Source organism: Necator americanus, chromosome V (assembly GCF_031761385.1).
Source record: "Necator americanus strain Aroian chromosome V, whole genome shotgun sequence".
NCBI classification, from domain to species: Eukaryota; Metazoa; Nematoda; class Chromadorea; order Rhabditida; family Ancylostomatidae; genus Necator; species Necator americanus.
In genome coordinates, this window is record NC_087375.1 from 9582632 (window position 1) to 9608470 (window position 25839).

Below are 25839 nucleotides of genomic sequence, written 5' to 3' on the forward strand. Positions count from 1 at the left end.
CTATACACTGGACTAGCAATGTAGTCTTCTTACAAGTAAGAATTCTTAAGACAGCACAGGTGAAGAAGTGAGGAATTCCATGCACGTTTTAGGAAGAACAAATAATAAATCCTCATTCTTCTCAACAGAGACCAGAAATCCTATCATGAACAGTAAAGAAGAATGCATCGCTGTGACCAACGAGCTGGCACCATATCAGGACCTTTGCGGGTTTTGACCTACGGGGTCAGAGGCGGGGGCTTCGTTACTAGTTAATACTAGCGGCGCAACTCTCACAACTGGTGGTCCGCTAACATCACGATTTCGTGACTATCAAGGTGAGCGCTGGTCTGCTTTTCTGATGTTGCTTCTAAATAATCTGTTTGCTAAATCATATCTTGTGGGATGACGAGGCGTTTGAGAGAGTAGATTACACGTGTCTTTGATTTTTCCAGGCTCTGAAGAAGGCGACGACGCCGAAACGTTAGCCAGAATAAATATCAATAACAATCTTGGTTCTGCTTAAGAAAGTAGTACACAATCAAACTCTACGATGCCAAGATTCAAAGAAGGTCGAACTTGGAACTTACTCAGAGACCAGAAAATTTTACCAATTCTTGCGGGGTGTTGGCTACGATCACGTTTTCGCCATTTTTTACACAAAGCTATTTTGTCTATTCTCAAACATTAAACATTTTCAAATTCGGCAATTATTGCGGATTTACTGGCGTGGATGCCCCTGATTGTCTGCTGTGATTACGCGGGATGAAATAAAAGACAAGGACAAGATCACATTCCTCGTTGCATCAGAGCGCAGTTCTAGCTCATTCTTGCTGTGAATTTGTTTTGTTTGCTAGGCTTGCAAGACTACTTGTCTACACCTTATTTCCTCATTGAAAACATCCCGTTTAGGGACATATGACAAGACAAATCCCTACACGGGATTTTTTCATCCAGGTTCTTCCATGTTGACATTGTCGTGGTTCACAGTGAGCGTTTTTTGCCATGGATCGGCGGTCGTTTGGCTAACTTTTGTTGACAATGTAAGAAAACCTGTAAAAATGTTAGATTCAAGAGACCGGGAGGATTATCTCCTAAAATTGTTTTTGCGAAATAGTGGAAATTTTCGGAAACAGAAAACCTGGAATTTAATGATTTCGTTGCTGTTAAGTTGAAGGGTGAAGCATTCGCGAATGCTCGACATTTGAGATAGAATGTTAGAAATAGAGTGTTACATAATCTTCGCAGACTTTGAACCACGACAATTGTATAAACGTTTGCTGCTTTTATGGCTTATCCCAAAAAAGTGTTGATCTTGGATTTTGCGATACATGTATACAATATATCATTGCATCGATCGGTAAATATTCTTTTCGCTGTCGCTGAGATCACCGGTTTAGATCCTGCCAATATCTCAAAAATAAAAACGAATTAGAAGTCTGCTTCTAAAGCATTTTATTTGCAAATTGTTGAATTTAATAGAAAATGTATTCAGACAATTCCAAAAACAGACATCATCTTGGCTAAGGAAATGATTAGATCACAGCTATACTCCAGTGAGATTTTTTCAACCTTAAGATATTCAAACTTCGTTAGGACTAGTAAATTGTGGCTCGAACGATCATACTTTAGTAGTACATCCACAACATCCTTATTTTGGAGCGAGTTTAATTGACCTAACAGAGCAAGTTTACCTTGGTCTAAATGATTGCTGGCATCGTACGTACATTGTTATGTGACACCCAGTACTGATTACATTTAGTACACAGAAGAAAGGTCTCGGTATTCACACGAAAACGTCTCGCTACTCGCTCATTTGTGACCTAACCGACAATAAATGGTACAATTTAATCACTATCACTTTTAACGGTGTATAACTTCAGTCTACAAATTAAGAAGCTTTTTCTCGGTTTCCTAAGCGAGAATGTCGCAAAAAATAAGAAATATCCGGAATGAACGTAAAGGCTATTCGAGGTATTGGTTGCTTAAAGGCATCACTCCACGAATCTGAGGTGGTGCGGATTTCAGGTGGAGTATTCGTATACGGGGTTGTAGATTATGGGGAGGAGGGTGGTTCTGTCCATTTCTTCCTAATTGCCGTAAAAAACGGCCCGGAAGATGTGGCGCCGCACAGGGCTGGCGCGCTCCAATCGAACTCCTTGTGGAAAATAGTGCGCCGGAACACTCGAAGCCGTATCTTCCTGGCCGTTTTCTACGAATTAGGAAGAAATTGACGGAAGGAATCTCCCCCCCCCTCCTCTCCATAATCTACGATACCGTATACGAATAATCCACCTGACATCTGTACCACCTCAGATTCGTGGGGTGATGCCTTTAATCATCTGTGGTCTGAAACCGACAAAAATAAGAGATTGTGTAGGCGGTACATGTAGAATGTTATATATTGAGCTTAGATCGCAGAAGCGGAAACTGTTTCCATCTCTTTCATTTAGGTTTCTTGAAGATCTTGCAGGATAGCTTGAATTACACTAATTTGTTAATACCACCTTGTTCAACAATTGTATCTCTACCATAATATTACTTGTACGTAAAGGTTAGTAAACACGTGCATAAAATTTTATACTCCAAAAGTCTATGGACTTGTTGGCATAACATCTGCTTAAACTACAATGTAAAATGTGCTGTGTAAATAAACTTAAGGAAACGAAAACAAACGTACGAAAACCGAATACAACTCTATTGTGAAAGACATCTTTGTTAGTTTATCTGTTGCTGAGCCAAGATCATCTTTAAGAGATCTTTAGGCAGAACTTCGTTGCTCTACAAGCATTTTCAAATTGGGAGATATGCGTTACACACTTATTCTTGTAAGTTTTCCCTGCTTTAATTTAAGAGCTTAGCAGTTTCCTTTATCTAGCAGCTTCCTCCTGGTATGAGAAGAGATTTAGATTGTGTTGGCTGTGACCTTGACGGAATGTTCCGACGAGTTACCAGATTGTTCTGAGGAGGCTAAACATCCACTTGAAAAAGAAATAAAAGAGAAGTTGTCAGAAGAAATTAAGAGCAAAGTGCAAAAGAAAAAAGACGGAAAAGAATTGGTTAGTATAAGGAATAATACTACTACTCAAAAGTATGTTCGGTGCCATCCCTCAATTCATGGAAACTTGAGTGCAATACGCTGCCTATTTAGGAGTACAGATGTGAGCTGGAATATATGGGATGGTTGGTACTGGAAGACCCCAAAAAAGAAATGGAATGGCTCTATCCTGAATCGATGAAGAATTATCCTGATGATTTCTCTATTCTCATCTCCACGTAGTCAACTAGAGTTTTTTTCTTCTCTTTCTCTTAATTAAAAAAATGGATAAATTAGTTAATTTGATAACCTCTAGTTTTAAGGGCATAGAATTATATATATATATATATATATATATATATATATATATATATATATATATATGGAGATACAAATTTATTTTCTCGGATTTAGGCAGAATGAAACTAAGAAAAATGAGAATGAAGCGACTAAAGCGGTTTTAAAAGAATGGGAGGATTACCTTACAAGTGTGAGTGATAACTTTTGTTTCATGTCATCTTATCGTCGACAAAGAAATTGATTGCAGCTGAAACCTTCGGAGTTCTTCGGATGTAACCATAAGGAAGAACACAATACACATAAATATATCTGCATCTTCCATTAAATGGTGAAATTCCTGTTATATTTCAATAAAGATTTTGCATTATTTTCATACATCAGTGCTGTGGTTCTTCTTTGCATTTGTTAGATGATAAAAATTCTAAAGAAAATAATGAAGAATAATTTTCAAAATTTCTATCACCAGTGAGAGTGAGGAGGCAGAAGGTTGTCGCTGCTCCCTTTACTTCAAGTTCGCTCTTACATTTCGAAGCAAAGACAGTCTATACCTCCATTTTCTCTTAGTATCAAAATTTTGTAACGTCGTTTAGTGTTTAATGTTAATTGTTTAGTGTTTAATGTAAATGCTTGATAAGTTCGATCGTGGAGATTATTATTATTTGGCACTATGTGGTATTATATGGACTGTTTATATGGCATGAAACAATAGAACACATTACCCTTCCGTTCCTTCTCGAGTCTACATATTCATTATTTTATTTACTCTGTAAGTTTAAAATAGAAAATGTAAGAGTGACATCTTCATTACCAGATGATTTAGAATTCATTTTAATTTGCCACGGTACATAACAGTAGCTACACTCAACCACCATTCATCCCATCAATTACAACAAAAAGTTCGATCAGATGAATCCAGTTTCAAGGAATATCGATCAAATACCGAGGAATCTTATCTATTTAGTGACTCGCCAGTGGCAAACTTCATATCATCAGATATGGGTTGGACGACACATCTTTCACATTTTATGATATGATCACACATTGGACGTCTTTCTGTGGATTTGGGATCAACTAAAGAAAAAAACTATTTGGTATAGAGTGATGATGCAATCTACTCCCGAGGAAAACGATTCCTACATTGCAGAGTGGTTGGATGGAATTTTTCTCTAAGTGCATATTATAATTTTGTTATATAGAGAAGCACTCTTTCATTTTCGAAACATTGACACGGTAAAATCATTAAAACGATAAGCGTAGGAACATTTACTGTTCGATAGAAAATTACAGCAAGTAGCTTTTGCTCAACAAAATCGCTCATATCTGTTTTTCTAGCAAGAGCTGGACTGATTTTCTTTCGAACAGTAAATATTCCTACGCTTATCGTTGTCATGATTTTACCCTGTAAAGCTCTCAAAAATAAAAGTGTGGTTTTTTAACACAATTATAATATGCACTTAAAGAAAAATGCATTCATCCCCTTTGCAATGTAGTAATCGTTATCCATGAGAGTTGATTGCGTCACAATGGATTTTTTTTTCAATTTTCAGATCTTAACTCCACAGCAAGACGTTTGATGTGTTACATCACACATCGTTTCCAAAATGAGAGATTTTCAGTTCACTTCAGTAATCCCTGCACCACAGTATCTTTTTTTTAAGTGGGTGGAGTGATAAAACAGTTCTATACTAACGAAAGGAAAAAAAAATGATGTGAGAAAGTGGTCGTCCAACCAAGACCTCAAGATCTCAAGTTTGCTACTTGTTAGTCACAAAATAGAGAAGATTTCTCGGTACTTTGATCGATATTCCTCGGAACTGGGTTCATCTGATCAAACATTCTTATAATTGACGAGGTGAATAGAGGTTGAGTGAGCTACTGTTATGTCCGTAGCAAATTGAAATAAGTTCTAAATAAGATCTCTTACCTTTTCTAATTTAAAGCGATAGAGTGAATAAAAATAAGGAGTATGTAGGCTCGAGAATGAACGGAGTTGCTACTGTGTTCTGATGTTTCATGCCATATGAATGACTCGCTTAATCGGCGGGCTGACGTCATCGCCTGACGCGATTACCTGCATCTTCGCCGAGGTCTGCCGTCCTTGAACACAGCTCTACCCAACCTTTTCGAACTTCTGCGAGAGCTTGCACAGAATCAATCCATTCCTCGCTATTCCAAATTCTGCGAAACCTTACGTATTGCCTGAACTGATTATCCTCCACAACGGTTTACCGCTTCATAGTGGCGTGGAGGTGACACTGGGCGTCGAACTGCGATGTACAGCGGAGGTTCGTGCTCCGACAAGGTCTCCCAAGCTGAGAAGGAGTTCGACACATCCGACATTCCGACTTCTCGGAATCGGAAGCCTAGATAAGAGTAAACCACTGCTAAGATTCACCACCGTCTTGGCAAAATGTCGCAAGGTGGTTTCCTGATCCATATAGGTCGGGCGACGACCTGTGGTGAAAGCTAAGCTCGCCGTGGCTTGGCTGCTTAGTTTGGGGAAAAGTCTTTTTGCCACTCCAGCATATTCACTGCCTCAGTACCCTGCACACTGGGCCCTGCCGTCTCAGACGTCGGACGGTATGGCGACCGGTGAGAGGCGACCAAATCTCAGGTTGCTCAGGACGTCATTGATTCTGGACCAAGGCGACACACGCACGACTCGCCATGGAGACTGTCTCAGACTGTGTGCTTACAACGCGAGAACAGTTTCCACAGTTGCTGACCTGCATGCCCTTCTCGGAGCTGCAGAGCGTATCAAATTTCACGTGATTGCTCTGCAGGAGACCAAATGCAGAAGGAGCGACGTACGACAGATGAATGACGGTACACTCGTCATTCGTGGAGAGAAGGTTCCGTCGCGAAATGTAAGCGATGTTGGTTTGTTGTGCACCCATGTGTCGTCCATCTCGTCGATTCTCACGAGATCCTGTCACGTCGTCTGGCCATTCTTCGCCTCCGCCCTCTGCGCCAAAAATCCATCAGTATCATCAACTGCTACCCACCAACATCAGCAGCTGATGAATCCGAACTGGACACGTTTTAGAGGAACTGGAGGAAGTAGTCCGCAACGAGAAGTCCTTCTACAAATTCGTTGTCGGGCCAACCAAAAGAAGAATTGAAATTGACAGGGGCCGGAAGAAATGGCAATCGTCTCGCCGGATAGTTGTCCGCCGCTCGCCTCTTTTCATGAAAAAAGATCATCGTCGGTGGACATGGGAATCGCCTAATGGCGCGACTCGTGCGGAGATCAACTACATACTCACCAACCGGAGGTGGTGTCTACTTGACGTCTCAGTAGTACCATCGTTTTGTAGTGGTTCTGATCACCGTCTCCTTCGTGCGAAAATACGACTTAGCCACACGATGGAAAAGAACATCTGCTATCGGCAACGAAGGAGAAAATAAGTCATCTACGACGATTGCGTACTCGAGGACTCCTTGTCCCAAGGTGACTGGCACATCGAGGAGGACCCAAATGTGGACTACGAGATGCTGTTCAGAGGATTACGTGCCTGTGCTGAACGTGCCTCGAAGCCGCGCACGACAATCTTGGATCGAATTTCGAAGACCACCAAGGAATTGTTGGAAAGAAGAAGGGCTTTGAGGCTTGATCCGAATGCATCGCACATTGAGCGGTTAGTAGCAAACACTAGCTGCAGAAAAGCGTTGCAGGAGGATCTTTTGAAATACAGGCAGAAGAAGATTCTGGAAGCAGCACAAAGAAGAACGAGTCTAAAGAAGTGCCGCAGTGATCTCCGCGAATATAATATTCCGCTAGCAGCCTTGCTGAGCGATGACAGGACTCGCACGTGTTCTCGTCGTGAGATGGAAATCATTACGGAGAGGTTCTACTCGAACCTTTTCTGTTCATCAACTCCTGTGTCAAGCCCGAACATCCCCACTGGCGAAGCTCCACCACGGATTCTCCCTTCGGAAGTACGAGTCGCTATCAAGAGCATGAAACCTGGCACAGCCCCCGGACCTGATTTTATATCAGCAGACTTTCTTCGGGTTAGTGGCCATCCGCTTCATGTAATCTTAGCAGCGCACATGACATCCTACCTTCAGAAAGAAAGGATCCCAGACCAGTGGAAGACCTCGCGAACCGTTCTTATCCACAAGAAAGGTGACCGAGAGGACCTTCGGAACTACCGTCCGATATGCTTGCTGAGCGTGTTATACAAAGTATTCACCAAGATCATCCTCACACTCATATCTAGGACGCTGGATGAAGCCCAGCCACAAGAACAAGCTGGATTCCGCCAGGAGTTCAGCTGCTTGGACCACATCCAGATCGTGTCGAGATTCATAGAGGTTTGCAAGGAATACCGCCTGCCCCTTGTTCTAACCTTCGTCGACTATGAGAAGGCCTTTGACAGCGTAGAGACGAATTCAATACTGTCAGCGCTGGTCGATCAAGGTGTGGACGCGTCGTATGTGAGGACGTTAGCCAATTGTCGATCGATGCACGACTAGGATACAGCTTTTCCACAGCCCTCTCACCATACCCATTGGAAAGGGGGTACGACAAGGCGATACTATATCGCCGAAGCTGTTCACGGCCGCATTGCAATGGATAATGAAATCACTACCCTGGGAAGAAAGGGGCATACGTGTTGATGGAAGATTTCTTTCGAACCTTCGTTTCGCGGACGACATCGTTCTCTTTTCGACCAATGAAGCAGAAACGATGCTCAACGAATGGAACGAAGCAGGGAAGAGAATAGGACTACGAATAAACAGAAAGAAGGCACAGTTCATGAAGAACGCCTACTGCGAGGACGGAGAAGTACAACTTGAAGGCTCCCAAATCGTGGAAACTTCGTCATACGTATACCTCGGACGTTCTATAAACATGGAAAACGACTTGAAGGAAGAACTGAATAGAAGAATGAGAGCAGCATGCCCATCTGTTCGACTTGACAGTCCTTCCAGCGCTCTGTTACGCAGCGGAGACTTGGACGGACACCGCGGCTACGTCTAGGAAGTTACTTACTACCCACAGAGCCCTTGAGAGATGTTTCCTGAAGTTTAACCGGCGCTCACAACACCTAGCCGTTCTTCGTAGCTCCGACTTAAGAGGAATGTTCCGTCTTCGCGACCCAGCGGAATATGTATCGAAGGCAAAACATAGATGGACCTTTCACATCATGAGAAGAATCGACGATAGATGGACGCTAGAGTGGATCCCAAGGGACGCTAAACGCCCCCGAGGGAGGCCGCCAACGAGATAGGGTGACGTGTTCGCTACACGGATGGACCAGCTGAGAGCTCAGCTGGATACGGCTCAAGGACCTCGTCAACGTCACTCACGAAACTTGAGAACATCTTGGATGACAATAGCGAGGGAACGAAACGAGTGGAAGAGATGCTGGGGTCCACACGTCCAGTGAAGATGGGCCATCTAAGTATCTAAGTATCTAAGTAAGATTATCCATGCCGAGTGTCCTCAGGTCCTCTTTCACCACCTTAGTTCAGAACTTCCGTTTTCGGCCAGGTGGCTTCTTCCATCTCGAAAATGATATAAATGGATATAAATGCATACGTATACGGAAATACGGAAATGGATATGGAAATGGATATAAATGCATACGTCTTCCCAATAATCTACGACCCCGTATAGGCATAATCCACCTGAAATCCGCCACCACCCCAGATTCGTGGGGTGATGCCTTTATTTTCCATATACATACAGGAGGGCTTAAAATATTGGTAACCGCGTGCCTTTTGATTTTCGTAGAACGGGAAATCAGAGCGTTACTCTTGATCTCTACACTACAACTCTCTCTAACCTTAAGTTGTATTATTTTCAATCAGTGCTTTTTTTGGATTACTCTTCTATTTCTGCTCTTGGTAGGGTTTCAATCTGCTTTCGTTCGTAAGTATGAATAAGATCATGTATGTGATTACCCATTGTCGCATGTACATATATTCATAAGGCCCTTCATTGAGTTTTATTGTCGTCGGTGGATCAGAACTGGATTGTGGGATCTTCAGACCCCCATCTATCTCTGCTAGCAATGGCCATCCTTGGAGACTATAAATGCATAGGTTCTATTCCGTTGCTTATCGTTGAAGTGTAATAAGCACAGTTGTTTGCTTGGGAGATTCACGAAATATTTTCTGTATTTACTGATCGCAACAAATGAGCTGTTGCACACAATTCACGTTTGCAGAACAGTCGCCGCTTCGGACGCTTCTCAGCTGCGGCATAGAGGAAGTGTTTTACAAAACTTCCGACTTTTGCGACAAAAAATTTATCTGTAGCAAAAAAAGCTTTTTCTGGACTTGGCATGTGAAATATTCCTTTTCTACTCGAAAAGGCAGATGTACTTGTGCTTCTTGTTATCCTCGAAAACGTAGTTACAGCCGACGCTTTCTCGGTGACCCAACTAAAAAAATGTATTTAATCAAGATATTAAAGGAAAGTAAAAGAGATTTCTCACTTGAGAAAAGTAATCTTTCCACGTATCTAAAGCTGTTTTAGTCACGACTGCAACACCATTATCGGCATCTTCTCTAAATTAAGTATTTGAACAACTTTTTTCCATATGAGAACAACGAATAGAAATGAAGAAAACTGATTACTTTTCGAAAAATAAACGGGACTTGTTTTTAGATAGAGTATCCATAGTTTTTTCACGATCTTTTCGCTCCAACATACGTGCAGCTGTCAATTCCAAAGTACAGTTGTACTTCTTAAAAGCTAAATTTCCTTCTTTATAACAAATGTCAAATGTGGTGAAAATGCATCAGCATACTGTGAAAAAATCGACTCATTCCACTGCATTTCCTTCGGCACTTGACCGAGCACTTTTAAAAGAATAACTTAGGATGAAGAAATAGGTAGGACATATTCGAAGTTTCTTTGTTATATTGAGTCTAATATTTTCGCAATGCAATATCATTAAGTTTACAACTCTAAATCTAACGAGTCTGACTTGCCAACCACACTTAGCAGTAAGGATCTGAAAAGGAAGATGACAAAAGCTGAAGGTATACCAAGTCAGGTTTTTTAGCCAAGATTCCCGAGAATAACTGATCTCTTAGGTTTTCACTTAAAGCGCGATTTCTCTCAGGGCACTCCGGAATTTCGTGTGTATACCCCGTCGAAGAAACTGCTATCAGAACCTAAACCAGTCATGTTATAATGTGAATCGGTGTGAATGATGCTGAAAGAAAATAACTCACGAAAGTTAGTATACACGGGATCGACATCATCGGGAACTTCTGGTCAGTAAAAAAACAATAGAGAAGAAGACTTCTGAGTGCTGCCCCTTAAGAAAGAACAAAGTTTTTCAAAACTACAGTGGGATGAAGATATGATACAGCTGCTGGAATAGTAATGAATGGTTACGATAGTGCGTTAAAATAGGATACGCAAAAATGTTTATTAAAGGCAGCATACCACGAATCTCAGATGGTGCGGATTTCAGGTGGAGTATCCGTATACGGGGTCCTAGATTATGGTGACCGGGGTGGGTCCGCTCATCTCTCCTTGAATCACTGCAATCTACGATCCCGTATACGGATACTCACCTAAAACCCGCACCACCTCAGATTCGTGGTATGCTGCCTTTAATAATCAGTAGACTGAGGGAAAATTAGCGCTGTTTAAAACATACACTTAAGTGGTCTTACAGTGCGCTATAAACAAGCATTGTTGATGGAGCCGGTGGTCGAATTATGTTCTGCGTTTCATTGCGTAGGCGCACGTGAAAATTCTATCTCAGGTGGGTCTGTGCAATCAATTACGCTCCTGTCAGTAATATTTCGTAGGAGATGCGTAAGTGTAGTAGAGCAGTAGAGGTTCTGCAACATGTTGTGCGTGATTGAGGGCGGCGTTTCAAGGTTTTCAGGTGGTGTGGAAGCCACAGAAAGCATGGAGTTTGGGTAGTAGGTAGTAGAACCGCCGTTGAAAAGAGCATGGGAACCGCTTTTGTTGCTACGAGATCCGTTAGAACGCACATCTATGTACGCGTTCCGGTTCCCTCAGCTGCCTGTTCGATGGCTTTACTTGAATAGGCTGTCGAAGAGGCCACATTGGTTTTCGAACACTTTCACGTAAATGCTGTGCGTGAAAAAGGCTTCTACGGCACTTTTTTTACGAGGATTCGAAGGAAACACAAATGGAATCACGCTGGGTTCGCAATCTACTATTCGAACTCCGCGCTTTTGTTGTGGGTTTCGCACCACTCTAAAATCTTGAGACGAAGCCCTTAACAAAGCCTTCTGTCTTTCTGTGTATGACCAACTAGTACCAGTCCCCTTTGAGAGGATAAAAACTAGGAGAGAAGAGTGAACTATTTTTACCACGCAAATCATTGTGTAAGCTCCATACGAGCACATATATAACCCTTCATAATTATTGATTAAAGTCGAAAAGAAGTTCTCAAAAAAAATGATAGTTCCAGCAGATCCCAAAAAGGAATTATCAACTCTTTCTATTCTTCTATCTTTCCCTTATTATACCCTTATTCTACTACCCAACATCAATCCTCTAAATTAGTTTCCTTATCATTTCATGATGAATGCAGGCAAGCAAAAGTAAAGAAGTGATGATTATTCTTTGCCTCTCTTACTTAAGTTATTATTCTTTTCAATTGATTTGATGACTCCAGTAAATCAATCATGAAGATGGATCCAACATTCCAATAAGTGTCCATTGCCATGAGCAGCGGTTTGCTCCCCAAGCAAAACAATCAGCAAAGAACAACGTCACCGAATGTATTTGTCTATGCGAATAGACGAAGTAACCACAACAGCGCGCCGCCGAGAAAAAACCAAACATTTATAATTTTTCGAGTTTCAAGCTACGTGTCTCATGTGTGCTATTTTCCACTTGTGCTATGTTTATGAAATAAGAAAATCAAATCTATTGCAGCAACATGATGTTGCTCCTATTTTTGCGAGTGTTGAAGAATTGTATAACTCCCGATATAACCTCTCTTCATATTCATTCACATCCCTTTGCTGCTTCGAAGGTAGCGAAAACTTGAAAGTAAATCTCAGGAGCGCTGACTAACTCTACTACCAGAAAACTGTCTGTCTGCTTCAGACTGCTCTTTGATTACATGTACAACCTCACTATGTGATTCTAGCAAGAAGATTTCTTTTCAAATCCTAAGGATTTGTCTACGACTTGCCCTTCCACCTCTATGGGAAGTGCACAGCTGAGCGATAGAGTTTAGTGGGCAGACCGTACTCTGACGCACTCTTGCACTATAACTGGGCAGGTTATGAGCAACCAAAACAACAAGATTATACAAAACAACGCCAGTTCATGGTAACCGAGGTCGACAGTGTACTGGATGTTGATTAAATTAATTAATTAATGAATACCCATATTCTGTAGAAGCGTAATAATAAAATAGAATGAAGAAATGACAGTAACACTATTATTCGAAGATTAGTATACTTCTTTGTGGAATTTATTTGGGAATGCAATTTGAATACAACAGAGCTCTTAACTGTTCACCTGCTGCAAATCCTACGTCACGCCTCAAAGCGGCGCAGCGGTGGCCCTGGCCGTCGGGCAGCTATGGTGGCGAGACTTTGTCTCGCAGGTTCAACCATGCCACAAATGTGTCCACGATTCCGGTGCCAAGCTGCTAGCTTGCTAATGCGACAAGCCGACCGAGGAGAACACCTCCGTCCTGTAATACTGCTAATGTCTACTATGGGTTCTTCAGAAGCCAGGGCGTCCTCGAAAAACGATGCGCATTGTCCTTGCCCGGGCAATGTGGCAAATATGCGAGAGCTACCGGCTAGAGGACGGAGCTGGCCGAAGAAGTTAGTCCGCCATAGCCAGCAACATCCAGTGCGCTTGGCAACACTTAACGTTGGGACGCTTACTGGAAGAAGTCGTGAACTGGCAGACAGTCTCAGAAAACGCTGTGCTGACATATGCTGTGCACAGGAGACTCCCTGGAAAGGCTCCAAGTCAAGGGAATTAGGCGATAAAAGTAGACACAGGAGAAGTGGAATTGCGAGTACTCTCTACTGTAAAAGTAGACACAGGAGAAGTGGAATTGCGGGTACTCTCTAATTATGCGCCACAGGGGGGCTGTAGTGAAGAAGAGAAGGCGTGCTTTTGGGAAGATCTGGAGCAGTACGTCCAATCCCTGGAAGGCGAAGAAGTACTTCTAATCGGAAGAGACTTCAACGAACATGTCGATTCTCGGAAAGACGGGTTCGAGAGTTGTCATGATGGATACGGTTATGGAGTTCGTAACGACGACGGGTTGCGAATCCTGGAGTATGCTGTTGCAAGTAACTTGATCATTGCTAACACGCAGTACCGCAAAAGAAAATCGCATTTGATCACTTACACCAGCGGCGGTCGTCAAACACAAATAGATTTCTGGATGTTATGCCGACGAGGTCGCCGACTTCTGCAGGATCGTAAGTCATCCCTACAGACCATGTCGTTGCCCAACACCATCTGCTCGTTATGGACTTGAAAATCTCCCGTCCAAGGAAGAGACATCTAAGGACTGAAACACAGCGCATCAAATGGTGGAACTTGAAGGATCGAAAGGAGGTATTTTTCACGTCCGTGGCTCCATCTACACTTCCCCACCCTAGTTGTGGTGTGGAGGAAATGTGGTCGTCTACTTCCATACGCTTGACCGCGAAGAACACTCTAGGAAAGACGACTCTAGGTAAGCCCAATATACAAAAGGCTACGTGGTTTTGGAACGAGGACGTTCAGGCGGCAACTTGTGAGAAGAAGTCCAAGTATAAGCTTCAGCGAAGGACACGTCAGCCTGCAGATCGGGATGCTTACCTGGCGAAGAGGAGGGAGGCTAAGAAGGCAGTCTCCTGGGTGAAGTCGGACCGCTACAAAGCTGTATGCGACATGCTTGCTACCAGAGAAGGAGAGCCGGCAGTGTCGTTTAGTAAGAGCGCGTCATCGTTCAACGTTGGATATGGAGCACACCAATATCGTTAAAGGCATCACCCCACGAATCTGAGGTGGTGCAGATTTCAGGTGGAGTATTCGTATACGGGATGGGAGACTATGGAGAGGGGGTGATTCCGTCCATTTCTTCCTAATTGCTGTAAAAAAACGGCCCAGAAGATACTGCTTCAGGCGTTCTAGCGGACTATTTTCTACAAGGAGTTCGATTGAAGCGCGCCAGCCGTGTTGCGGCGCCGCATCTTCCAGCCCGTTTTTCACGGCAATTAGGAAGAAATGGGCGGAATCACCCCCCTCTCCATAGTCTCCCATCCCGTATACGAATACTCCACCTGAAATCTGCACCTCAGATTCGTGGGGTGATGCCTTTAAGGAAGCTGACGGGGCCGTTCTGCGTCTCTCTGGTCAGAACCTGGAGAGGTGGCGAGAATACTACAATCACTTGTGTAACGAAGAGTTTTGTCATCCTCCCATTCCAATTGTTCCCAGCGTCGACGGTCCTTTTCTACCCATTACTGCCGTCGATGCTGCCCTCGCAAATATGAAGTCGAACAAGGCAACCGGTCCTGATGACATACTTGCTGATGTCCGGAAGCACTAGGATATCGAAGGTCTGTGTGCTCGCAACTCTATTCAACAAGATCGTTGCAGAATGACGTACTCCAGACGTTTGGGAAACTTCCGTGACCGCCTGTCTGGAAAGGGAAAGGAGACATTGCTGACTGCACTTCGCACAGGCCAATACGACTGCTGTGCCATACGATGAAGGTTTCCGAGCGTGTCCTGGAAGCTCGTCTGAGGAAAGTTGTCAGCGTTTCACTCAACTACTGCGGCTTTGTGAAGAAGTGCAGCACTATAGATGCTATCCATGCTGTCCGTGTCCGAAAAAGTCGAACATCTACAGGACGGTTGTGCGTCCTGTTGCCCTTTACTGATGCGTGTGACGAAAGCCTTGGAAAGAGTGTTGCATGCTATGGAGATGCGGATGTTGAGGTGGACGATAGGTGTAACGCTAAAAGAGAAAGTATCCAACGACACTGTACGCTCCATCTTCGGCGTCGTCCAGATAAGTGAGAAGATGAAGAAGGCGCGACTGAAATGGTTTGGGCAAGTCTTGCAGGTGGACGAAAATTGTGTTACCAAAACTGCTCTGAACCTCGACGTTTCAGGCGTAAGGCCGCGAGGGTGGCAAAAGATTCACTGGTTGGACCGTTTGAAGCTGGATATGATAGATGCGCGTTTGTGTACGGCTGATGGAAGAAGAAGAGCTTTTAACTGTTCACAGAGCCCTTAAAGTCTGCGTTTCATGAATTTAACATATCACTGAAACTACAGGGGAAATGCAGATTTCGGATTGTAGAACACGGAAACGAGCGTTCAAGGGTTCGCTCATTTTCCCTAATCGTTGCAAAAAATGAAGTGGAAGAAAGCGTTCTGTGGCATACGTCCTGTACAGATCGACCGACGAATTGGTTTCTCAAGCAGGACACAGAAAGAATACTCGAAATACTGCTGCTAGAAGTATGTTACGCAACTGAGAGAGGAGATTAAGGGTTCAGTCCTCGTTCAAATCTAATACCGGATATTCTTGAAATTGCAAATTGTGGATGATAGACATTGTAGCGCCTTGCAGGAGCTCTAACTAGAAAACATCTCTTCTAAACAACGTTGAAAAAGTCGAACGAGGACATTACGAGAGTGTTCACAGAAAATAGCATTACTCGGTGTTCGGAATATGTGGTTGCTTGATCTTGTAGGTATATTTATACTAACAGAAACATATTTCACTGTTTAAACAGACGTTTGTTATGCCAACAGTTCAGAAACAGGAAGCGAATAAGTGGTTTACAGCTTAAACTCCCATCCATGTATTAACTAATGTTAATATATGGCTGAATTTGTTGTGGTGGAATACTCGAAGACGACAACACTGACAGAATGAGCTGAGGCCTGCCATCCTCCATAGATATGACGTTTTTGTTAGAGACCTAAAAAGAGCGGATTTTTGATTTTGTGAATTAAGCACAATATCATGCATTTTCGCATAATACATCATGCTATTTTCGCAGTTTCTTGTTTGCATCAAATTTGCTGTCAGTGTATGGACGAGAAAGTTGCTACCATCCTTAATTTTCCGTTCATTCTAAAGACTGCATTCTCCTTGTTTTTTAACCCGACTTCTCACTTCTCTTCCAATCGGAAAATGTTGGTGATGCATTTTTATTCTCAGATGACATTGAGCTCAAACTTGTTTGCTACGCGTCAATATTAGCTCCACCAGTCATTATGAAGTCATGGTCATAAAAGAGTGGTTTGTCGGAAAAACGAAATTTTAAACTGATATCGTTCAAGTTCTAGAGGAAGCCAAATGTCTATGTACTAACCAGTCGATAGCAGTCTCACATCTTGAGGTGCTGGTGAGACAACAAGTCTCTCAGATCATTTCTCGCCCTTACAGAGCCCTTTTATCACTTCATTTGCTTCGAAAAAATGATGTGGAGGAATAATTATGATGTGATTCAGTAATACATAGTACATACAGGTCAGGATGGATGTGTTCACGCGCGTATTGTAAGCTCCAAAAAATTAGGAAAAAAAACTACCGCTTGTTTTATCACAATAATGCAACCAATTCCCGATAAGAGCAATTCCTGCATTGGTAGGTAGTTGAATGTATTTTCTTCTAAGTTAGTGCATTGAAATAGCGTTATAGGCAAAATTCTTTTCCATATTGGCACAGCTCATAATGTACAAAGGAAAATTTAATGTTCGATGGAAAGTTAAATTAACCAGCTTTTGCAACTGTTTGTCCGAATCGCCCACTTCTCCTGTTGTAGAAGAAATTATGAAGGACAACATTTGATCACACAATTGCGGATCCTCAAAAAAATTTTCAGGACCATAAAACAAAAACAACATTTCCGTTATTATGCATCTCTCCATTTATTCAGGGTGCATTATGAATGTTCAGAAATTCTCCCTCCCACGCCTCGGCAGCAATCGAACAATCCAATTCTTGGTTTTTCTGTGAAAGCTTGCATATTCTACAATAACGGATTTCGTCAATCGTGGCACTTCGACATTCTTTCCGAAGTTACCATAAAATGTCATAAAGTACCAGTCTGGACGTCCGACTGAAGCCGCACTTCAGACATTCTGTGGTGTTCGCTTCGCTCCCCTTCACTGATCAACGAAAATCAATATTAGAGCCGATGCGTTTGAAACAACAACAAACATGTGTACTCAAATTTGAAGAAGGAAAACGATTAATAAGGTTTCCCGTTTTGCTTTAGAAACGTTTTGCGAGCTCCTTGAAATTCTTCGTTAATATTCAAAACTACTTTCTCGTGGAATGTTGTTTGATATCATGAGCGTACCATGAAAGCACATAAGTAATTAAAAAAGTTCTCTTTTTTTAAAAAGCAAGTTCTCTTTTTGTTTTCTTGGTATATTATCCACTTCTTTAATTCACACACTTTTTCCAAGCATAGAAAGAATTTTTTTATTTTTGGAGGACATAACTTAGTGTTCACAGCTTGTTTTTGTGTCGAGTGTATCGACATAACTGAAGATCACTTATCAATAAATCGTTTCTTTTTTCTTAGAAAGCATTTTTGAGGTTCTATGGTGCCGGTATACGACATATTCCATACCAAAGCTTTGTCTTCACTTTTTACGACATACACAGTATAAGAGATTTATCAACCACTACCCATCAATCTTACCACTAAGATACAACTACTAGAAATACAATAGAACAGCTACGGTTAACTACACCAACGTACACAGCAGTGACAACAGTGTATAGTACAGTAGCATGCCGTTTTTTTATACACAACACATTAACAAACGTAATACACTAACAGTCCCTTAGGTTATTGATCAGCACTGTCTAGTAGGACCCGCGCTTCTGGTAGTTATAGATAGTAGCGACAGACTAATTCTTCTACATATATTACGGGCTTTTTAAATCGATTGTACTCGAACGAATACAAAATTAACGGAAGGAAAGTGATAAAATCTAACTCCAGGTGCTGCGAAATAGCACTTTATATATATCCTGACCACGTCGGAAGGAGTAGCGCTGGGAGACTTTGTCCCTACGACAAAAGCACGAGAAGATGTAAGCATAGATACTTCCTACCTTCCGACTATTTCAGATTTTTTTAAAACTTTGATTGTTCTGTGTCTTCTTTTGATATGATTTATGATAAACGAGAGTATTTTAAATGTAGATCGCGCAAGTCCTTTCCCTCTTATTCGCTTTTTTCTTAGGTGAAGAGTTCTCTTCAAATTTTGAATGAATTTCTTGTGCATCATACTATATATTACTCACGTCTGAGAATTTTATCTTCTCCTATTTCGAGTGTACATTGTTCCATAGGCATCGGCTGCTATCTATTTATACTTGCTACAGTGTTTGACAACTCCGTTAAAAATGTCACACTTTCGTGTTTGACAGAATTAGCGGAGAAGCAGACGTCATTGTAGAATATGTAAAGTTTCAAAAAAAAACAAGAATTAGATTACTCTGATGCTGCAAAGTAGGGAGGATTTGTGCATATTTAGGAATAGCTATTCAAGAACACTAGTTTGAAGATATTTATTTCGATGTCTTTGTGGTACGAACACGGTATCACGCAACTTTTCCTGCGCAGAAGTGATTTTGAGTAGTCTCAAAGAATGTCATTGAGAATGCATAAGGCGCATAATGTTTTTTTTTCTGAAATTACTGAAAAAGAATTTTCACCCGGTACTGAACAGCTACAATAAAAAAGATAAATTTTGGCAGCATAAACTTAGGTAGAAAAAAATGGCAAGGTGCCAGGTAAATGATTGATTTCATTATCCTGTTGACTTTTTTAAAATTGGAGACAAACGTACTCGTACATCTAATCATTCTTCATGGCAATGTAAAACAACACCTTGAAAAAAAAAACTCAAACTCTTATGCACGGGAGAATCAGTGAGGAACAGCCATTATTACAGATTATGCGAATTATCAGAAAAAAAAACAAGAATTGGATGACTCCGTTGCTGTCGAAAACATACGTTTTCCGAAAGAGGCGATATAGCAGATAGAGTTAGGATATTGATTAGCAGTGTTTAGTAGGACCCGCGCTTCTGGTAGTTTTAGATAATAGCGACAGACTAACTCTTCCACATATATCACATGCTACTTAAACCGACTGTACTCGAACGAATAAACTGGTTAATGAAATATTCCATCAAACAGTAAATATTCCTATACAGGTCGCTGAGATCGTCGTTTTTACCTGTAACACTTGCACTCCAGTTTTTTGTTGATTTGTTTGAACGGAGACCAACAATACTTCTATTTGTCCTGATTGAGAGGCTTCTTGGACAGTCTTCCTGCGTTTTAAATCGTGTTGTATCCAGCTTACTGATATAGTCCGGCGGTTGTCCGTTGAAACACATCCCGTATCCGATTCCCCTAATTTTGCTTTTCCAGACATATGCGGCAGCGTCTCTAATCTTCCGATCGTTGACATAGGTCTAGACTTCAAACCTCTCTGTACTCCAACATACTCCAATATACGGGGATACTCCAACATTACCCTTTCGGGAGAGCGTTCATTAACACGAATACATTTTGTTCTTTCCTGCAATACTCCAAGGTTCCCGATGCGTAGGCTAAAGCAAGAATAACGGTGATATTCAATATGGTAGCACGGACCCGGATGATCTTGACCTTCCCAACTACATCAACGATGCTCTTGTGTGCTTTCTAAGCCGCTGGTTTCATCCTGCCAGATCGGAGATCAGGTCGTTCACCACATTAGTTTTCCGACCTGATATGCGTACAATGAGCATTCAGATAAGCTCGCTCCTGTGAACGTGAATGAGGCATCAAAAACTCACCCGTTCTTCATTAGTATCTTCTTGTTAAGGTTCACGTGGAGGCATATCGTTCTACACGTTCCATCAAGTTCGACTAGAATTCCTGATTTACTTTTAATGCTATCAGAACGATGTCGTCAGCGAAACGAGGATGGTGTAACTGCCGACTTTCAACGTTCCCCTGCATATTATTATCCCATTCAAATTTGTGCGTTACTTTTTCGAAAGTGGGACTGGATAATTTGGATAAGATTTTATCACCCTCCGGAACCTTACGTCGATTAGATATTGTCATCATTGTCATAATTTCAGAAGCTTCGTTCGTGAAATTGGTATATAACTCACGAAGCATCTTTATCTATGGAGTAGAGATCTTTTAATTTTCTAGGACCTCCATGAAAGTTTCCGTCTCAACTGATCCAAAGGGTTTCTTCATGCCGATGAAAGTGAGATACATAGGAATGTTGTACTCTAGTGATATTTTTATGAGTTTTAAACAAGTGTGTATGTGGTCAATCGTGCCTAACCGTTTTTGAAATATTGCTTGATTGCAGGGGTGTTCTCCATCTGATTTTTTTTTATTTATCTTTTTTTAGGATTGGAAGAGGAGGAAGCTTGTAAATGACACATAGTAACCAGAATGGGCGATAGTTATCGGTGTCATGTGGAACTCCATTCTTGCACGACAGAACGGCTTTGCTAGTTTTCCATTGTTCGGAAACCTTGCATTCCGGCAGATAACAAGTGAGGAGTCCCAATACTGTGTTGATAAGGATTACTGTGTTGGAGGTAGTTTCCTCACCTTACCAGTAGGTTTGGTCCTCTTGGGACCAGCTAAAGTACGATTCTTCACCGAATACGAATAGGACTTTGCAAGGAAGGACCTTTGGGATGACATGTGATGAAGCAAATAGACGTGGCTATCGAGGAGACATGAGTAGAGGCATGAGTCTTTAATGACCTTTTTAGCCACCACCCATCTGAGCTCATGAGAACGCTCATTTTTGCCTGCCATTTTTCGACGTTGCGACGGCCGTAGCAAATGCTCTTTCGCGCCACTGCTGCTTCAGCCGACACTGTCGCGCAGTTCTACGCTGATACTACGTACAGGAAGGGGCTTCTGGAACCGCTAGTTTCCGCGAGTGATCTTAGTTGTCGTAATAAACTCGGAAGGGCTCTTTCCTGCTCTTTATATTGCAGATCAGAGTTGTTCAATCGTTTCTTTCCCTGGCGTCCTCGTTGCGCATTTCAGGGTTAGGAGTGAGGATTATGAGTAGGAGCGCTCGAGCCCATATTTATTTTTCAGTATCTCAAACTGTCCTGGAAATGGGGTAAAAGGGATTCCTTTAAGAATTCTCCTCTCTGAAAAAAAGAGTACGACTCTTATTCGGGGCAGAAGTGACTGCAATATCGTGGACGGAAATGGATATACTATGGATATACTATATATATATATATATATATATATATATATATATATATACTAATGGATATACTCCTACTGCAGCGTTTCCACAGCGGCCTACCACTATGTGATGATCTCGGCTCAGCATTTCGGCTTCGGGTCTGTTTGCATACCAGATGGATGCCTCTTGGAATGTCGCGTTTCGTGTTTAATTTTGACCTCCTCTGGAAAGATTTTTTTCTTTTTTTGGAAATGAGTGGTGTTTTAGTGCAAATCCAAAGACAATTTGGAAACCATTTACATCGGAACTGCTGTATGGCCGCACAAGGACAACAGCAACAGCAACATCGCTGCACCATTCGGGAGCCTTCAGCCGCTGCATGACACGATGTATCCATGTGACCACTTCGCTACTCCATTTCTCGTTGTGTAGATATTGTGGTGCCACTTATATCAATTGTGTACTTGTAGTAGTTATTGTTTTCTGGTCATGTAACATCATTGTAGTATCGTTCTATTAATATAAACCGTGTGCAACTATTTCAGTGGTGCAATGTGCAGTGTCAGAAAGGCCGTAGTAGGAGGAAGCGATGGAAGGGCAGTCCTATGATCCTGGAAGAACAAGTCAGACCGAGCACATATGAGATGTTTGTCGAGCTCTAAATTTGGTTCGGGAAGGATTACGCCACCATTCTGCGGATTTTTCGCGCTCCAGCTCCCTTGAACAAGATCAGCCGAGTCCTAGTCAAGCCCATCGATGTCAGCTGCTTGTCCCTGGAGCGGGACCGGAGCAAGAAAGTGATGTTATGAGGTGTCTCGCGGAAAAAAAGAACGAGAAGTTAGTCTCGCGCACCGTTTTTCTGAAAGATTAGGTTGATTAGGATTAGGTTTCGGAGTGAACACGCTCACGTTTCATTTGGGGAAGGGATCGCAAGATCGTCGATTTTGTGATATCATACCTTTGAAGTCCAACTTTAGTACACAATGTCAGTGGCGTTACTTTTTGTGCATTTGTCACGTCTATACATCTCACTGTCTTAGTTGCCTTAAGTATTCTTGCTACTCGTAAATTTTTCACCGCACAAACAGGCCAGAACTTTATTTGCCAACACTACTTTTCTGGTTTCGATCATCATTTTGCGATTTCTGTCACTATCTATGAAACTCCAGCAGTGAATTTTCAGCGAGTTTTTAATTGATACACCATCATAACTTCATTTTGTGCATAGTACAGAGGTTTCGATTGTTATAGTTTCTTTTTTTCCCTTTTTTCTATGTGATCATCGAATAGACACCATTGGCGCTCCTGTTGTTCGTAATTAACTTTAGTTATTCTCCCGTAATTTTGGTAGTTTTGTCTCAGTAGTACGCCGTTGATAACCTTCCTATGTTGTTCACATATTGTTACGATATTGTAATCGTAACAATATGTGAACACCCGGCTCCGTGCTCACCTCTTCAACACCACCGTACTTCCTGCTTTGACCTATGCTTCGGAAACCTGGGCATTTCGCAAGCAGGAAGAAAACGCGGTGAGCGTCATTGAACGCGCAATTGAGAGAGTGATGCTAGGAGTATCCCGTTTCACGCAAGTGAGGGACGGGATTCGAAGTTCTCTCCTACGTCAACGATCGAAGATTAGAGACGCCTTCGCTCCTAAAGACAAAATGGGTCTTCACAGCTTGGAAGATGTGCGTGTGTGTGAATTAGAGAAGTGAATAATATACCATAGAAATAAAAAGAGAACTTACTTTTTAAAGATTAATTATTAATGTGCGATTATGGTAAACACACATGATATCAAACAACTTTCCTTCAACCAAATAATTTTGAACAGGAAAAAAGGATGTCAAGCAGAACGCACAAGGTACCTAATCTTCCTTCCGAGAATATGGGAAAACAATTATCACTATCTAGTGAACGGAGAGCTTGAAAAAAGCAAGAGGGCAGCGAAACGAATGAGCTCAGTGACCATCTGCCTTTTTTAGATTTGATCATATATGTTCTTTTTGTTCCGTGTGCACTGCCTGTCATTTTTTCGTAATTCGTGGCAATGTAAGAGAACCCCATAAAATATTATCTAACTCTCATGATTAACAGAATCAGTGGCAAAGCAGAAGTTATAGCAGACTGTGCTATAACAGATTGAAAATTTCAGGGAAAAAAAAAACAAGAATTCGATGACTCCACCGCTGTCGAGGCGGGGGAGGGAGAGTTTATCTATATCCATATGTAGAATCCTGAGCAAACGGAAGAGTGCATAATACTGGAGCGAAAATACTGGACCTTGAATGTTCCATGATCCTGAAACTTTTTTGAGGATGTCCGCAATTGTCTAAAAAACCTTTTTTCCATGATTTCTACGAAAGAAACAGATGTGGGCGATTTGAATGAACAGAGTTGCAGCAGATGGTCAAAGTAATTTTCCATAAATGTTCCCATGCGCATGATCATGTTTTAATCTTTGTCAATATCTCAAACATGAAAACGAACTTCTGCCCATAACGCAGTTTCAATATACTCTTACACAAAGGCGGACCCAACGGTTATGCAATGCAGGGAACGCTGTCATCGGGAGTTGTTTGTTGTGTCACAGTTATACACCAAGTGGATCTTTTTTTAACTTTATCCTACTACTCCACAACAGAATTCCTGATGAACCACCACATTTATCCGGATCTGAGAGATCACATGATTAATTTCAATTATCTCTCCTCCACAACATCTGTTCGAAGCGGACGGTGCGGTAGGGCAGTAAGACGAAAAGTAATCTGAGTTATCGGTATCGTCTTCCTCAAGATCCCTAGCCTGCTATCGGCTAGTTACTACAGAGATAAGATTACAGGACATTTTGATTGGAATTTGATTCAGTTTGATCGACATTCGCTTGAAGTTTCTTTCTTCCGACTAAATACTATATTGTGATCGACATTGGAAATGGATGAAAGACCATTACTTTCCGAGACAAACAGGATATATAGTTCAGTCGGTTCTAAATCATCTGATAGTGAAAATGCCTTCCCTACTCTTTCTAATTTAAAGTAGAAACGTATATTAAAAATAATGAGAGGTATGTATGTTTGAGGGTAAACTGAAGGAGTGTGTGGGATGATACTTTCGGAGAAATCATGGAATGAAACGTTTGTTTAGACAATTGCGGACATCCTCAAAAAAGATTCAGGATCATGGAACATTCAAGGTCCAGTATTTTTGCTCCAGTATCATGCACTCTTCCGTTTGCTCAGGATCCTACATATGGATATGCACAAATTCTCCCTCTCCCGCCCCGACAACGATTAAGTCATTCTGTCGATCATGAGACTAATAATATTTTGTGGGGTTCCCTTACTTTGCCACGTATTATAAATAAATGACAGCCGGTGCATACGGAACAAAAAGAACATATATGATCAAATCTAAAAAAGGCAGATGGTCACTGAGCTCATTCGTTTCGCTGCCCTCTTGCTTTTTTCAAGCTCTTTGTTCACTTCATATTGATAATTGTTTTTCCGTACTCTCGGAAGGAAGATTAGGTTTTTTTTTTACCATAATCGCACATTAATAATTAATCTTTAAAAAGTAAGTTCTCTTTTTATTTCTATAGTTCTCTTTTTACTTCTCTAATTCACACACACGCACATCTTCCAAGCTGTGAAGAGCCATTTTGTCTTTAGGAGCGAAGTAAGTGCTTACAGGCTTTGCCATCATTTTTATGTCGAGTCCATCCACACAACCAAGAAAGATTTGAATAATTTCTTTCTAAGATTTCAGATCCCGAGGAGCCGGTTTACAACGCAACGTAAAGGGGTTTATCCTTACTCTTTACCTTGATTACCTTGATTACCTTGACTCCCGTTGATCTTCGAACTGGTCGAGCGGGCGCCAGTAATTCTTCCATTTGTCCCGATCGCGTGCCAGAGTAGCCCAGTGGTTCCTCTTTTCGCGTGGGACACGAGGAGCATCATATTTTTCTTTGAAGGACTTTGTGAAGAAATCTGACCATCGGGTCGGCGATCTTCTTGAAGTGCGCTTAATACCGCAGGGAACCCAGTCGCTCACGGCTCTGGTGGTCCAACGGTTGTCATTAAAGCGCATCACGTGTCCGGCCCACTTTATTCTACTTTCCTTGGCAAACGCGGCGGCGTCTCTAATCTTCGATCGTTGACGTAGGAGAGAACTTCGAATCCCGTGCCTCACTTGCGTGAAACGGGATACTCCTAGCATCACTCTCTCAATTGCGCGTTCAGTGACGCTCAACACTTTTTCTTCCTACTCGCGAAATGCCCAGGTTCCTGAAAAGCAGGAAGTACGATGGTGTTGAAGAGGTGAGCA

General features: G+C 41.9%; 10 protein-coding genes across 14 annotated transcripts; 7 read left to right on the forward strand and 3 right to left on the reverse strand.

The window, feature by feature from the left end:
- Positions 1–1816: 1816 nt before the first annotated feature.
- Positions 1817–3641, forward strand: RB195_013399 (uncharacterized protein; the record flags this gene model as incomplete). 2 transcript variants are annotated; one of them, XM_064203193.1, is made up of 6 exons in its annotated part: positions 1817–1819; positions 2745–2807; positions 2889–3038; positions 3131–3255; positions 3431–3506; positions 3564–3641. In XM_064203193.1, the coding sequence occupies 6 exons, from the start codon at positions 1817–1819 to the stop codon at positions 3639–3641; spliced, it is 495 nt and encodes a 164-aa protein (XP_064059073.1). The 2 variants fall into 2 exon arrangements, with proteins under 2 accessions (XP_064059073.1, XP_064059074.1); XM_064203192.1 differs by lacking the exon at positions 1817–1819 and having other exon boundaries at positions 2787–2807.
- A 2257-nt stretch (positions 3642–5898) lies between these two features.
- RB195_013400 (uncharacterized protein) lies at positions 5899–6438 on the forward strand (the record flags this gene model as incomplete). Its single annotated transcript, XM_064203194.1, has 1 exon — positions 5899–6438. One exon carries the CDS (start codon positions 5899–5901, stop codon positions 6436–6438), a length of 540 nt encoding a protein of 179 aa, XP_064059075.1.
- A 370-nt stretch (positions 6439–6808) lies between these two features.
- On the forward strand, positions 6809–8303 carry RB195_013401 (uncharacterized protein; the record flags this gene model as incomplete). Of its 2 annotated transcripts, XM_064203196.1 has the most annotated exons (3): positions 6809–6954; positions 7012–7752; positions 7814–8303. In XM_064203196.1, 3 exons carry the CDS (start codon positions 6809–6811, stop codon positions 8301–8303), a joined length of 1377 nt encoding a protein of 458 aa, XP_064059076.1. The 2 variants fall into 2 exon arrangements, with proteins under 2 accessions (XP_064059076.1, XP_064059077.1); XM_064203195.1 differs by lacking the exon at positions 7814–8303 and having other exon boundaries at positions 6809–7795.
- Positions 7899–8303, forward strand: RB195_013402 (uncharacterized protein; the record flags this gene model as incomplete). Its single annotated transcript, XM_064203197.1, has 1 exon — positions 7899–8303. The coding sequence occupies one exon, from the start codon at positions 7899–7901 to the stop codon at positions 8301–8303; it is 405 nt and encodes a 134-aa protein (XP_064059078.1).
- A 1327-nt stretch (positions 8304–9630) lies between these two features.
- On the reverse strand, positions 9631–11363 carry RB195_013403 (uncharacterized protein; the record flags this gene model as incomplete). 2 transcript variants are annotated; one of them, XM_064203198.1, is made up of 6 exons in its annotated part: positions 9631–9711; positions 9766–9838; positions 9908–10017; positions 10322–10450; positions 10511–10596; positions 11288–11363. In XM_064203198.1, the coding sequence occupies 6 exons, from the start codon at positions 11361–11363 to the stop codon at positions 9631–9633; spliced, it is 555 nt and encodes a 184-aa protein (XP_064059079.1). The 2 variants fall into 2 exon arrangements, with proteins under 2 accessions (XP_064059079.1, XP_064059080.1); XM_064203199.1 differs by lacking the exon at positions 11288–11363 and having other exon boundaries at positions 10511–10540.
- A 1497-nt stretch (positions 11364–12860) lies between these two features.
- On the forward strand, positions 12861–14273 carry RB195_013404 (uncharacterized protein; the record flags this gene model as incomplete). Of its 2 annotated transcripts, XM_064203200.1 has the most annotated exons (3): positions 12894–13284; positions 13340–13723; positions 13984–14273. In XM_064203200.1, the coding sequence occupies 3 exons, from the start codon at positions 12894–12896 to the stop codon at positions 14271–14273; spliced, it is 1065 nt and encodes a 354-aa protein (XP_064059082.1). The 2 variants fall into 2 exon arrangements, with proteins under 2 accessions (XP_064059081.1, XP_064059082.1); XM_064203201.1 differs by lacking the exon at positions 13984–14273 and having other exon boundaries at positions 12861–13367.
- Positions 13773–14273, forward strand: RB195_013405 (uncharacterized protein; the record flags this gene model as incomplete). Its single annotated transcript, XM_064203202.1, has 1 exon — positions 13773–14273. One exon carries the CDS (start codon positions 13773–13775, stop codon positions 14271–14273), a length of 501 nt encoding a protein of 166 aa, XP_064059083.1.
- An 826-nt stretch (positions 14274–15099) lies between these two features.
- Positions 15100–15534, forward strand: RB195_013406 (uncharacterized protein; the record flags this gene model as incomplete). Its single annotated transcript, XM_064203203.1, has 1 exon — positions 15100–15534. One exon carries the CDS (start codon positions 15100–15102, stop codon positions 15532–15534), a length of 435 nt encoding a protein of 144 aa, XP_064059084.1.
- A 577-nt stretch (positions 15535–16111) lies between these two features.
- RB195_013407 (uncharacterized protein) lies at positions 16112–25405 on the reverse strand (the record flags this gene model as incomplete). Its single annotated transcript, XM_064203204.1, has 6 exons — positions 16112–16228; positions 19517–19584; positions 19646–19757; positions 19820–19895; positions 22467–22552; positions 25352–25405. The coding sequence occupies 6 exons, from the start codon at positions 25403–25405 to the stop codon at positions 16112–16114; spliced, it is 513 nt and encodes a 170-aa protein (XP_064059085.1).
- RB195_013408 (uncharacterized protein) lies at positions 25348–25731 on the reverse strand (the record flags this gene model as incomplete). The annotated part of the gene is made up of 1 exon (XM_064203205.1): positions 25348–25731. One exon carries the CDS (start codon positions 25729–25731, stop codon positions 25348–25350), a length of 384 nt encoding a protein of 127 aa, XP_064059086.1.
- Positions 25732–25839: the final 108 nt, after the last annotated feature.